Raw genomic sequence first — 13,474 nt, forward strand, 5'->3', positions numbered from 1 at the left:
AGTTAAACCTGGAATAGGAAGGCCTAGCAACAGGGTGCTTTAGGAGATCTACGGTGCTTTAGGGGGACCGGCCTAAGTGGAGGGTCACCAGCTCAGAGGGAGCTGGCAGCTTCCATGCCAGGACCCTCCAAAGACCTGAACATCTAGCTGATCCTTTGGTTCTGGAAGCTTCCCAGGAATTTCCCAATAAATTTATTTTTGTCTTAAGCAAGTTGGAATTGGTCTTCTGTTCTTTGCAACCAAAGAACTTGAACTGCCCAGCTCTGGCAGGTGGGGTTTGGGGTGCACAGAGCAAACCAGAGCCCAGAGGGGAAATGAGGCTGCGGGGAGGGGACAGTGGAGACAAGGCCAGGGCTTGGGTGTTGAGGGGAATGTAAGCAGGACAGCCAGGCCTGTATCACCACAGCAAAAAGCAGAGTGGCCACCCTACTGCCTGCTTCTCCACAGGCCAAGCATTACATTTTCCTCCTGGCCAGAGATAAGGAAGAAAAAGGGGAGTATGAGGACAGGTACACCTAGGGACAGCCTCAGCCTGGACTCCTGGCCACAAACCCCTACTGCCCCACCCTGCAGGCTCCGAACTGGACAGGGCAGGGCACAAGCCCAGAGCAGCAGCCAATGTAGGCAGTCTGGCACACTGAAGGAACAAGAGGTAGTAATGTGGCCGATCTGAGAAGTCTGAGTTTTGTGTTTTTATTTTAATTTAATAAATCTTTATTGTTCAGATTATTACAATTGTTCCTCTTTTTTCCCCCATAGCTCCCCTCCACCCGGTTCCCACCTCACCCTCTGCCCTTACTCCCCCCACACTGTCCTCATCCATAGGTGTACAATTTTTGTCCAGTCTCTTCCCGCACCCTCCACACCCCTTTCCCCCCGAGAATTGTCAGTCCACTCCCTTTCTATGCCCCTGATTCTATTATATTCACCAGTTTATTCTGTTCATCAGGTTTTTTTTATTCACTTGATTTTTAGATTCACTTGTTGATAGGTATGTATTTGTTGTTCATAATTTTTATCTTTACCTTTTCTTCTTCCTCTTCTTAAAGAATACCTTTCAGCATTTCATATAATACTGGTTTGGTGGTGATGAACTCCTTTAGCTTTTTCTTATCTGTGAAGCTCTTTATCTGCCCTTCAATTCTGAATGATAGCTTTGCTGGGTAGAGTAATCTTGATTGTAGGTTCTTGCTACTCATCACTTTGAATATTTCTTGCCACTCCCGTCTGGCCTGCATAGTTTCTGTTGAGAAATCAGCTGACAGTCGTATGGGTGCTCCCTTGAAGGCAACTAACTCTTTTACTCTTGCTGCTTTTAATATTCTCTCTTTGTCTTTTGCTCTTGGTACTTTAATTATGATGTGTCTTGGTGTGGTCCTCTTTGGATTTCTTTTGTTTGGGGTTCTGTGCGCTTCCTGGACTTGTAAGTCTATTTCTTTCACCAGGTGGGGGAAGTTTTCAGTCATTATTTCTTCAAATAGGTTTTCAGTATCTTGCTCTCTCTCTTCTTCTGGCACCCCCATAATTCGGATGTTGGTACGCTTAAAGTTGTTCCAGAGGCTCCTTACACTATCTTCAAATTCTTGGATTCTTTTTTCTTTTTGCTTTTCCGGTTGAGTGTTTTTTGCTTCTTTGTATTTCAAATCTTTGACTTGATTCTTGCGATCCTCTAGTCTGCTGTTAGATCTCTGTATAATATTTTTTATTTCAGTCAGTGTATGCTTAATTTCTAGTTGGTCCTTTTTCATATCCTCGAGGGTCTCGCTAAATTTATTGGCCTTTTCTAGAAAATTCTTGAAAAACCTTATAACCGTGGTTTTGAACTCTATATCCAGTCATTTGCTTTCCTCCATTTCTTTCATTTGTGATCTGTTTCTTTGTCTCCGCATTTTGGCTGCTTTCCTGAGTTAATAGAATGGCTTTGTGTGCTAGGTGTCCTATAGGGCCCAGTGGCTCAGCCTCCCCCAGTTACCTGAGGTGGACAATCTTGGTGCACCTCTTTGTGGGCTGTGTGCACAGTCTTGTTGTAGTTAAGCCTTGATTGTTGTTGGTATCACTGGGAGGAATTGACCTCCAGGCCAATTGGCTGTGAGGATCAGCTGTGTCTACGCTGGGAGAACTTCTGTGCTGGAGACACCCTTGCAAAAGCCTCTGTGCTTAGGTTGGATGGGGCGGAGTCTCAGGGTGAGCAGACAGCATTGGTTTCCCATCAGCCCTGCCCTAATAGGCCCCTGTGTCTCAGTGTCCCATGGTAATCGCTGCAAGCACCTCTGAGAGAAAGCCGCCCTCGAGTTCCACCCATTGCCAGACAGTCCAGTTACTCCCCAAATGAGTCTGGGTCCCCAGAGTCTCGCCCAGAACTGGAGTTCAGTGCAGTTGGGAGCTTTTGTCTTCCTCCCGTTTGAGAAAGCCAGCCGCGCACTCAGTTGCCAGTCCTCTCCGCTTGCGTCTCAGTACCTCTGCCTCCTGCAGCTCCTCTGAGTCTCAGTGTGCTTTTCTCTTTCCTTCTAGTTGTAGAATTTCCACTCAGCCAGCCTTCCTGTGGTTCTGGATGATGTCCGTTTTGTCTTTTAGTTGTAGTTTTGAAATTGTTGTGCAAGGCAGCAGTTTAAGTGTTCACCTATGCTGCCATCTTGGTTTCTCCCCAAAGCCTGAGTTCTTCATGTGCATTTATCTCACCAAATCCTCAGTGACCCACCAGGATGGCACTGTGGCATCATCACCCAAGTGGAGGACAAGGACACAGGGACAGAGAGGTTAAGTAACTTGTCTAGAGCTACATAGCTAAGAAAGGGCAAAGCTGAGGGGTCATGCCAGGCTGTCCAGGTTCAGAACCTACAGACTCAGCACATTATCACACTGCCTTTCCCAAACTGGGGCACATCCCTGGCCCACCCCACAGCCCAGACATGCAGAAAGGCCCTCTAGAAGTCTCCCTGGCCTCTGCTCCCCTGGGAAGCTTGGCTAAAGGGCCACTTGGCCCTGAGGCAAGACATAGAAGGCACCCCAAAGTCTGGGCATCTTGAAGACAGGGCAGTAGCCAGAGCCCAGCCCACCACAGTCTCCCCACCACCACTGGCACTGGATCCTTGAAGGCAGGTTCTGAGAGAGCTGGAGCTCAGCTATGCTCACTGCAGCTTCGCAGCAAGGTTGCTCCTGCAAAGAGAGGCTCTGAATAATTGGAGCTACAGTGAGGCTACAACCTGTCAACAGAAACTTGGTCCAGCTTCTATTTGGAACCCCCAAGTCACAGGGCACTCACCACCTCACAAACTCCACCAATTTGGAGCAACTCTCCCGTGAATAAAAAATATCTAGAAGCAAGCAGTAGGGTGCCTAAGAGCACAAGGTCAGATAGACCTGGCTCTGCCAGCAGCAATATCAACATTGGCAAGGTCCTAACCTGAGCCTCAGTTTTCCTAGCTGAAAAGTGGGTTATTTTTAAATATAAATATATGAAAAAGATATGAGAGCAGATGAGAAAGCAGACTTCTTACATATGCTGCAATACAGATGGATCTCAAAGCATTATGCTAAGTGAAAGAGGACAAATTCAAAAGACCATGCACGGTATTCTCCATTTATGTGAAATGTTCAGAAAAGGCCAGTCTATAGAGCAGAGGCTGGCAAACATTTTCTGGAAAGGGTGAGGTAGTAAATGTTTCACGCTTTTAGGGCCATATGGTCTCTGCTCAACTCCGCAGTTGTTGAGAGAAAGTGACTACAGACTGGCCATCGATGAAGAGGCCTGGCAGTGTTCCAAAACAACAGTTTACAAAGACAGGCAGCAGGCCAGATTTGGCCATACCAGTAGCTTGCAGACCCCAGCTGCAGAGGCAGAAAGTACATCAACAGTTGCCTGAGGCTACAGTGCCTGAGATGGAAATGGTTTAAGCACAAAGGGGCATGAGGAATCTTCTGGGGAAATGTCTAAAACTGAATGATGGTATACACAAGCCTGTAACATTAATAAAAGTCATCAAATTCTTCATTTAAAACAGGTAACATTAATGATATGTAAATGATATCTTGATAAAGTTGTAAAAAGCTTTAAAGAAGGATTAGGTGAGAAAATGGGGGGGAAAGGACATAGAGAGGGCTCCATCAATCTTCATTACTGTTATTTTAATAACTGCCATCATCATCATCATGATTCCTACATTGAGCTGCACACCCACAACAGGAACCAAAGGTTAGCCCCCTTCTCTCACCTAAGGCCATCCAACAGCCAGCCAGCAATGCAGGCCAGGACTGGCCCACAGCTGTCAAAGCTGGACAGGGAGAAAGGAGACAGCCGGGGGCCATCCTAGGAGAGCAAACTGTTTCCTGAAAGTGGGCAGATTGCCAGGCAGGTTTTTGGGAGCCCCCGGAAGTAGCTGTGGCAGCTCTCTTTGTGACAATTTCTCTCTGGCCCTGCAGCCCAGCCCACACTTTCCTTGGAGAGCTCTGAGGAGTCTGGGTGGGGAGGAGGCCTGGTGCTGAGGGGTGGTCTCCTAAGCTCCAGGAAAGGACACAGGGCTAAGAACCACATAGAGTTGAGTCCTTTGCTGTAATTGGAAGCCAGCATCAGGGAGCCTGGTGCACGTTAGTGCATATCCCCCTTCCTCCCAGCTTGACCACATGGAGCACCCAGCCTTCCTCCTCTCTGCCAGGCCCGAATTCTCTACCATGATCTAGCCTTCTAATCTGGACCCCATCTGTCAGAAGGAACAGTGAAAACAACAGGAGGGACCTGGAAAGTCACAGGCCTGTGAGACCAGGTGAGTATGAATCCCTGGCCCCAGAGAAGGAAGAGCAAGTTCCAGACTTCCTGGATCCAGCCCCCACTCACCAGAATGGCAGCCCAGGTGGGTCACATGTCTCTTGTTCTCTCCCTGGCCTTCTAGAGGCACAATGCCCAGCACACCTGCCAAATAAACACAGTTGCTCTGACTTCCAGCCAAATGAGGACCATCTACCTCCCAGCCTAGGACTCCCAGGGTATACAAGATCTAAAAGCTCAGCTTTGGACCTTCCTAGAGCCTCCACCAATTGTAAGATGCCATCCCTCTAGACATAGTAATTGGCCCGGGATTAGGTGCTTGCCCCACACAAGAACCTTCCGTGACACTGGAGATATAGAAGATACTGGGGAAAGAGACTCTTTCTGGCACTGGGGATCATAAGAGATAAGGTGCCTACAGCTGCCATTTTTCCCAGCTTTACCTAAGAAAGAAGCCATTACCCAAGGGCAAGAGAGAAGCCAGGACTTATAGCACGCATGAGCCCTAGATACAGCTCTGCCTGAAGCCCCTGGACTTCTTAGATATACAAGTCAAAAGGATATCATTCTTTTTTTTTTTTTAAACAAGTTTTTTTTAATATATTTTGTTGATTTTTTTTACAGAGAGGAAGGGAGAAGGATAGTTAGAAAGATCGATGAGAGAGAAACATCAATCAGCTGCCTCCTGCACACCCCCCACTGGGGATGTGCCCGCAACCAAGGTACATGCCCTTGACTGGAATCGAACCTGGGACCTTTCAGTCTGCAGGCCGACGCTCTATCCACTAAGCCAAACCGGTTAGGGCAAGGATATCATTCTTGCTTAAGAATTCAGTTTGTGCCTTAGCTAGTTTGACTCAGTGGATAGAGCGCTGGCCTGCAAACTGAAGGGTCCCAGGTTCAATTCCAGCCAAGGGCACATGCCTGGGTTGCAGGCTTGATCCTCAGTGGGGGATGTGCTGGAGGCAGCCAATAAATGATTCTCTCTCATCATTGATGTTTCTCTCTCTCTCCCTCTCCCTTCCTCTCTGAAATCAATAAATAAATATATTTAAAAAATTAATAATTCAGTTTGAGGTTTGAGTTATCACTGGCAACCAAAAGAGTCCCAACTAAAGCACTGAACAGACTGTCAAATTACAGCGGGAAGGGTGGAGAGTGTTGGGGAGGGAGGGAAATAGATCAACTAAAGGACTTGTATGCATGCATATAAGCACAACCAATGGACACAAGACACTGGGGGTGGGGGTGGGATGAGGGCATGTGACAGGGGGTAGGGGAGGCTGGGGGAAGGTCAATGGGGGGGAAAAAAGGAGATATATGTACTAATATATATAATACTTTAAACAATAAAAAATATATTAAAAAAAAAAAAAAGAGTCCCAACTAACGCAAGGAGTTTTATAAATCTTGGTATTCCTGTTGATCCTAACCACCCTAGGCTCCCAGACAAGGAGTGGGGAGCATATGGAGACAACTCGAAAACAAAGGCAAAAGCCCCCTCCCCATCCTCCGGGCCATGCTCTTGAAGACCACAGCCAACACGGTATATACAAAGTATACACATACATTCTCACCAAAACCGATCTGATTACTGCATGTTGACGAGTTTGTAGGGATCTAAGGCCCTGCATAGTGCTAACTTCTGAACTCTGTGACCCCTCCAAACCTCCAGCCTGCAATGAGTCTGCCCTTCTGCTCCATTGTATTTGGGTGACAATGTCTGAATCTCCACACTCATGTCCACCTCCCTACCTGTACGGTCGGAGTTGAAGGCAATCAAGCTGCAGCTGGATTTGATATGGTTCCCACAAGAGGGGGTAGTTCCTGCTCGAAGGTCAGTGATCCAGGCCTGGAAATAAAGAATAAGAACCCTGAAGGCCAGAGCTCTACAACTGCCTAAAAACAAGGGTTGAGGCATGATTCAGGGAACCTTAAAGCTGCACCATTAGCGATGCATTCCTTTGGATCAAACTCTGTCCCCATTCACACAGTCCCTTAGATAATGCTAAATGTTCTTGAAATGATAACCTAAGTCATAAAGGGGCCAGATTTGCTTATTAAATCAGTTCTCTGATAAGGGAGAGGAGGCTGTCAAAAGGAAACTCAGGCTGAACGAAGTCAAGGGGCTAACTGGGCAGTGTTCACTCACGTTTGAGTGCTGTTTCTATTAAAGGGAATAGAGAGAAACAGAGAACAGAGAAGTGAGCACCTAGACAGAAAACAGACTCAACTTCTTCAACTGTATTGCTGAAGACTTCCACCTGAGTCCAGGGGTCTTCTCCAAACACCAAGAGAAAACACCCAAGCCTTGAGAAGGGTAAAAGCAAGGCCTTTCCAGGAAATCCCACAGACAGTAAATGACACACTGCCAAGAAAAGGCAATAATGTTAACACCCCCACACCTGAAGGAGCAGAGGAGCACTTTTTCTGAAACTAAGATAGGCAAGGTCCACATGTTTTCTCTGTTGGTATCAAAGCATCATTCAGCACTCCTTGCCACCCAACAATCTAGCACTCCAATTTCCCCAATTACCCACCCACAGTGTCCCAGAAACCACCTCCACCATAGGTTTCATTTTCAATGTTCACCTGCCTCTGATAAAAGAACATTATCGTTTTGCATTCTTTTTCCCTCCTGATTCATGTTTACAGTACAAATACAGTGACAGGAAATACTTTTGAAAACAAATCAAATCACCTGTTCTTCCATTTCCCTAATATAAACTGTTTTAAATTTCCTCCATAAACTGTTTCCATGCCTGTCTGTTTACCTTGCTGGAACGAGGACCACCTGGGAACAAGCCCCAGGGATCCTCAGGGCCACCCCAGACCCTGCCAAGCAGTACTTACTGCACTCAGAGGGATGTTCTCAATGCAAATCTAAGCATCTCTCCCCAACCCCCACCCCATCTCCTTTCCTAACTCCCCATTGCACTCAGAAGAAAAGCCAACTTCTTCCTGTGGCCTTCAGATTCTGCAAGATCGTTCTGGACTCATTGGGCAACATGCTTCCCCGTCACGGCCTTCCATCCACCATGGCCCACTTCCGTTCCTCCACCAGGCACTTTCCCACCCCACTCTTCCTCTAGCTGGCTGCTTCCCACCCTTCTAGCCTCAGCTTAAATGTCACTTCCTCCCAGCAGCCCGCCCTGATCACCCTGGTGAGATTAACCCCCACCTCACTGTCCACCTCTGTCTCTGCAACCTGCCCTGATTATGCAGGGCATTTATTAAAACTTGCAATGCCCTTGTATGCCTGGTCTGCTTGCTGGCTGTCTCCCTCGTGAGGCTGTATGCAACACAGGAAGGAAAGTGCTGTCCTCTTCACTGTTGTGGCTCCAGCAGCTGGGCACAGTGCATGGCAGATGCAAGGGAAATACTGTCAGAAGGTGAAAAACAGGCTTGTGCCCCAGCTGCCCTGATGTGCGTTAGCCCCTGAAAGGGTCACTAGATAGGGTCAGTTCCTAGGCCCACCTATTGAACCACACTGCCAGGCCTTCCAAATAACATGAGGAGCAGCAGACCAGGGGTGGCATCATCTCTGAAGCACACTCCTCGTGAGGCCCGCTGCCCTTCAGGGGCCTGAGAAGTCCCCCAGTACCTCTGGGCTCCACCTCCTCGAGCTTCTCGAGGCCCCATTCAGCCCCTGGCAGCATCACCCCAAGAGGAGGAAGCGCCGGCGGAAACCCGTAGGAGAGGTGCGGCTCCCCGCGTCCATCTGACACAGCCGGACTCGTCAAGGCCGGGGCAGAAAGGGGCATCTCCCACACCACAGCCCCAGGCAGGAGTGACTGGGACGTCAGGGAGGAGGAGCTGGCGCCAGAAGCGGCCGAGCCGCGGCTTCCCGGCGAGGCCGACCGGAAGCCGAGAAGGCAGGCAGCCTTGCGGGCTTCAGGCCTTGGACTGGCCGGATGGGCTATGCCACCTCTGGGGCCCCGGGGCCAGGCAGGCGGGCCGACCGGCCGCGGGTTTCACCGAGCGGCCAGAGAGCGTCTCGGGAGCTGCGGACACTGCCTGCCGGGTGGCGACGGGGCGGCCCGGACGCCGGTCCCGGGCCTGAAGGGGGCGCCTCGGGACAGACGGGGATCCCGGAGAGCGATACGAAGGGGAAGGGGGTATGGGGCTGGGAAGGGGGTATGGGGCTGGGAAGGGGAAGGAGGTGCGGGGTCTGCGGGCCGGGCTCACCTCACGGCGGGGCGGCCGGGCCTCTGTATGCCGGAACTTGGACACCTTGAAGCGGCTCATGGCGACAGGGACGGTGACTAGCCCAGGTTCGAAGACCCGGGCGTCGGCTCTCAGGTGCACTGCGAGCAGCCGCGAATCCCGCGGCCTCCGGCTCCACCCGCGGCCCGCTGCCCTCGGCCACGCCCCTGCACATCTCGGCCAATCATAGTCTGCTCCGGCCCGCTGGGCCCCGCCCCCTGTCCCCCTCCCTCCGCGCCGGGACCGGATGGCAAAGGGGCCGACGGCGCGAGTGGGGAGGTCACGTACGTGCGCTGACTGCCCCTGGCCAAGCGGTGCGTGCGTGGGGACTAGGGACTACAGCCGCAATTTTGTGTGCGGAGATTTGCTTTCCAAGGGGCCGGGCGCCGCGCCATCCCGGGGGAGAAGAGAGGGCTGGAAAGAACTAGCTGCATTTCAGGGACGGGAACTTGGTCCTGGAGAGAGGAGCCACTGGTCCAAGTCGCACAGATAGTGATTGGCCGCGGGGGAACAGGAGCCCAGGTCTGACCCAAATCCTTGCCCGTGGGGTCTCCCTAAAGCCTCTGCATCCCACCCACCCTGCTTAGGCCTGGTGGTCCCTGCGGGAGGGATGGGGCCTTCAGCATCCCCTTATTAGGGCATGCCTTGGCTTCAGGCCTTGGGCGCTGTGAGGCGGGGCTCCTCTAAGTAAATCAAAGTATCATTTACAGATAAACTGAAAGGGCAAAAGATTAGGGCAATGGCGAATCCTTTAAATACTAAATGTGCCCAACCAGCGCTGCTTGCTTAGTCCAGGACAACTCAGGAGAAAAGAGAGCGGGTTCATTTCACCTGAGGCCATTCATTGCACAAGCATTTCTCTTCCTTTAAAAATTGACTCCGCCCTAGCTGGTTTGGCTCAGTGGATAGAGTTTCGGCCTGCGGACTGAAGGGTCCCAGGTTGGATTCCCGGTCGGGGGCCCATGCGGACTCGGTCCCCAGTGTGGGACGTGCAGGAGGCAGCCAATCCGTGATTCTTTCTCATCATTGATGTTTCTGTCTCTCCCTCTCCCTCTGTCTGAAATCAATAAAAATAGTACAATAAATAAATAAAATTGTACTCCATGATTCCAGAATATACTTTCTGAATAAGGACAGACATCTGCTTAGGTGTGTCTGAAAAACGGACTTTGATCTGAGGAATGGGAATAATTGGTTGGAAATGCCAACTGCTGTGAAAATTTCCTTTGCACAGCCTGCTGCAGACAGAGCATCACTTGGGGTGGGCTGTACACAGGGTGATAATGAAAGCTTGGCCTGGCAATGGGCACAGATGGATACCAAAATGCAAGTTCTCTTTTCAGTTCAGTGAGGACAAAGAGGAAACTTACCAGTATCCTACTAAGTGAGTAAGAGTAACTTTGTTCTCCATAAACTAAAAATAGGAGGTCAGCCTAACTGGCGTATATGGACCTATGGACCTATGAACCAATGAACCAGGAAGTCACAGTTCTGGTCAGGGTACATGCCCAGGTTGTGTGCTTGGCCCCCAGTGTGAGACGTGCAGGAGGCAGCAGATTAATGTTTCTCATCATTGATGTTTCTGTTTCTCCCTTTCCCTTCCTCTCTAAAATCAATAAAACTATATATTTTTTTAAAATAAAAATAGGTCAGTATCATTGACTAAAGCCTAGGATTTGGAATTCTATGCAGTCTGGCAGCTTTCTCATGGCACATACTTTTCAGACTTAAATTTCAGCAGCTTTGGAACAGGCACCATCACTGCAGTCTTGAGTTGGTTGTGACGTACAGCTATTGCTTCTCTTTTTTAAAAAAATATTTTTTTTATTCATATCAGAGAGGAAGGGAGAGGGATAGAGAGATAGAAACATCAATGATGAGAGAGAACCATTGACCGGCTGCCTCCTGCAAGCCCCCCACTGAGGATCAAGCTACTTCTCTCTCTTTTTTTTAATCGTGGTAAAAACGTAAAAAAGTTTACCACTTATTTTTATTTTTTAATTTTTATTTATTTATTTTTAATATATTTTTATTGATTTCATAAGGGAAGGGAGAGGGAGAGATAGAAACATCAGTGATAAAAGAGAATCATTGATCGGCTGTCTCTTGCATGCCCCACACTGGGCATGTGCCCTGACTGGGAATGGAACTGTGACCTCCTGATTCATAGGTCCACGCCCAACCACTGAGACACACTGGCTGGGCCTAAGTTTTTATTTATTGATTTGAGAGAGAAACACTGATTTGTTGTTCCACTTATTTATGCATTCATTGGTTGATTGTACATGCCCTGAGGGCATCAAACTGGAAACCTTGGTATATCAGGATGATGCTATAACCACCTGACCTACTTGGCCAGGGCTAAATTTTACCATTTTAAAGTGTACAGTTCAGTAGTCTTAAGGACATTTACAGGGTTGTACAACAGATATTCTTTTTTTTTTTTAATATGTTAATATACGTGATTGATATATTCCTCTTTATTTTTTTTTTTAATATATTTTATTGATTTTTTACAGAGAGGAAGGGAGAAGGATAGAGAGTTAGAAACATCGATGAGAGAGAGACATCGATCAGCTGCCTCCTGCACACCCCCTACTGGGGATGTGCCCGCAACCAAGGTACATGCCCTTGACCGGAATCGAACCTGGGACCCTTCAGTCCGCAGGCCGATGCTCTATCCACTGAGCCAAACCGGTCAGGGCCAGATATTCTTAAGAAAGTAAATTTTAGCCAAAACCGGTTTGGCTCAGTGGATAGAGCGTCGGCCTGTGGACTGAAGGGTCCCGGGTTCGATTCTGGTCAAGGGCATGTACCTTGGTTGCGGGCACATCCCCAGTGGGGGGTGTGCAGGAGGCAGCTGATCGATGTCTCTCTCTCATCGATGTTTCTAGTTCTCTATCCCTCTCCCTTCCTCTCTGTGAAATATCAATAAAATATATTTAAAAAAAAAAAAAAAAAAAAAAAAAAAAAAAAAAAAAAGAAAGTAAATTTTATGTGCTTTTTCTCACAAAATTTTTAAAATATAAATCAACTATACAACTATTGCGAAGTTTATGTAAACCTCCCATTATTTTCTTTATGTCACTTCATTGTTATCCCTAAATTCGCCTTTGTTTTTTGCCTAAACGGGCACAGTCAGCTAGTGAGAAAGTCTTTCATCCACAGAGGTAACATAGGCTAAATCTGGTCCACATATATGTTTTAGTTGGTTCACTTAGTGTTTTAAAAATTGGGACACTTCCTAAAAGTTTGGATTTCAGCCTCTTTTGAAAAACAAAACCCCTGATCTTCACTCTCAGGAGAGAGAGAAGCCATGACCTGGCTGTGCTAGATCATGTGACTGTATTTCCACAAACTGGGGGCTGGTAGAAGCAGAGTTGGATAGTGTCCTCTTTCCCATTCCCACCGTGACCAACCTGAGTTCTACAGCAGGGGACAAGGAAGGACCAAAATGACATGAAGACCCAGAGAGTGACCATCTTACATGTTCCCAGATCCATTCTGGCTGGAGAAAATGATTCTTTCTAGTAGAAAGTTCAGAGCTCTAAGGCTGCTGCAAACTTGAGCACAATAAATTACTTCATGAATTGCAACGTTGAACTGACATCCTCTAAGATTCCAGTCCCATGAGCCTATGAATTACCAGCTTTGTTCCTTTATGCTCCTAGTAATTCCACTTCACTGTCTTTAAGAACCCTGGAAGACACCTCTCAACTCTAAAAGGCAGTCTATCAAATGTGGATCAAATGCCAGCAATATGAGGATGTCTGGTTAGCTTGGTAAATGGCAGAATGATTTCAATTTCACAGGGCCTGTTTCCAAGAATGATTAATAACAAACAAGAATTTAGGAGGTGCCGAAACCGGTTTGGCTCAGTGGATAGAGCGTTGGCCTGCGGACTGAAGGGTCCCGGGTTCGATTCCGGTCAAGGGCATGTACCTGGGTTGCGGGCACATCCCCAGTGGGAGGTGTGCAGGAGGCAGCTGATCGATGTTTCTCTATCATCGATGTTTCTAACTCTCTATCCCTCTCCCTTCCTCTCTGTAAAATATCAATAAAATATATTTTAAAAAAAAAAAAAAAAAAGAATTTAGGAGGCGACTGCACTGAAGTCCTCATTTTAGAAAATTCAAAGCATTTCATGTAACTGAAGAAAGAAACATTAGCAGAGAGTAAAATGACCAGCAAGGAAAAAGAGGGCAAAAACCCACACAAACACATCAAAGAGCCTTAAGATATATTCTTATTTTAAACTATGACACCATCCCTGGCCAGATTGCTCAGTTGGTTGGAGCATTGTCTTGTACACCAAAAGGTTTTGGGTTTGATTCCGGGTCAGGGCACATACCTAGGTTGTGGGGAAATTTGCAGAAGGCAACCAATGGATGTTTCTCTCTCACATTGATGTTCCTCTCTCTCTCTCTCTCTCTCTCTCTCTCTCTCTCTCTTTCTCTCTCTCTCTCAAAATCAATAACAAAACATATCTCTGGGTGAGGATAAAAA

At 48.0% G+C, this 13,474-nt stretch overlaps 1 protein-coding gene across 2 annotated transcripts in view; it reads right to left on the reverse strand.

The window, feature by feature from the left end:
- The window catches only part of LOC308254845 (coronin-7), a 63,213-nt gene extending 54,094 nt beyond the window's left edge, over positions 1-9,119 (reverse strand). Inside the window, exons 1-3 of one of the 2 annotated variants that reach the window (XM_080681322.1) lie at positions 8,951-9,119; positions 6,518-6,614; positions 4,832-4,906 (exon numbers count right to left, since the gene is read on the reverse strand). In XM_080681322.1, the coding sequence (XP_080537448.1) occupies positions 4,832-4,906; positions 6,518-6,614; positions 8,951-9,010 (232 nt within the window). In that variant the 5' untranslated portion in view covers positions 9,011-9,119. The remainder of the gene's footprint in view (positions 1-4,831; positions 4,907-6,517; positions 6,615-8,950) is intronic. The other variant, XM_080681323.1, reaches the window with a different exon arrangement.
- Positions 9,120-13,474: the final 4,355 nt, after the last annotated feature.

Source organism: Plecotus auritus, assembly GCF_963455305.1.
Source record: "Plecotus auritus genome assembly, chromosome: 7".
In the NCBI taxonomy this organism is placed as follows: Eukaryota; Metazoa; Chordata; class Mammalia; order Chiroptera; family Vespertilionidae; genus Plecotus; species Plecotus auritus.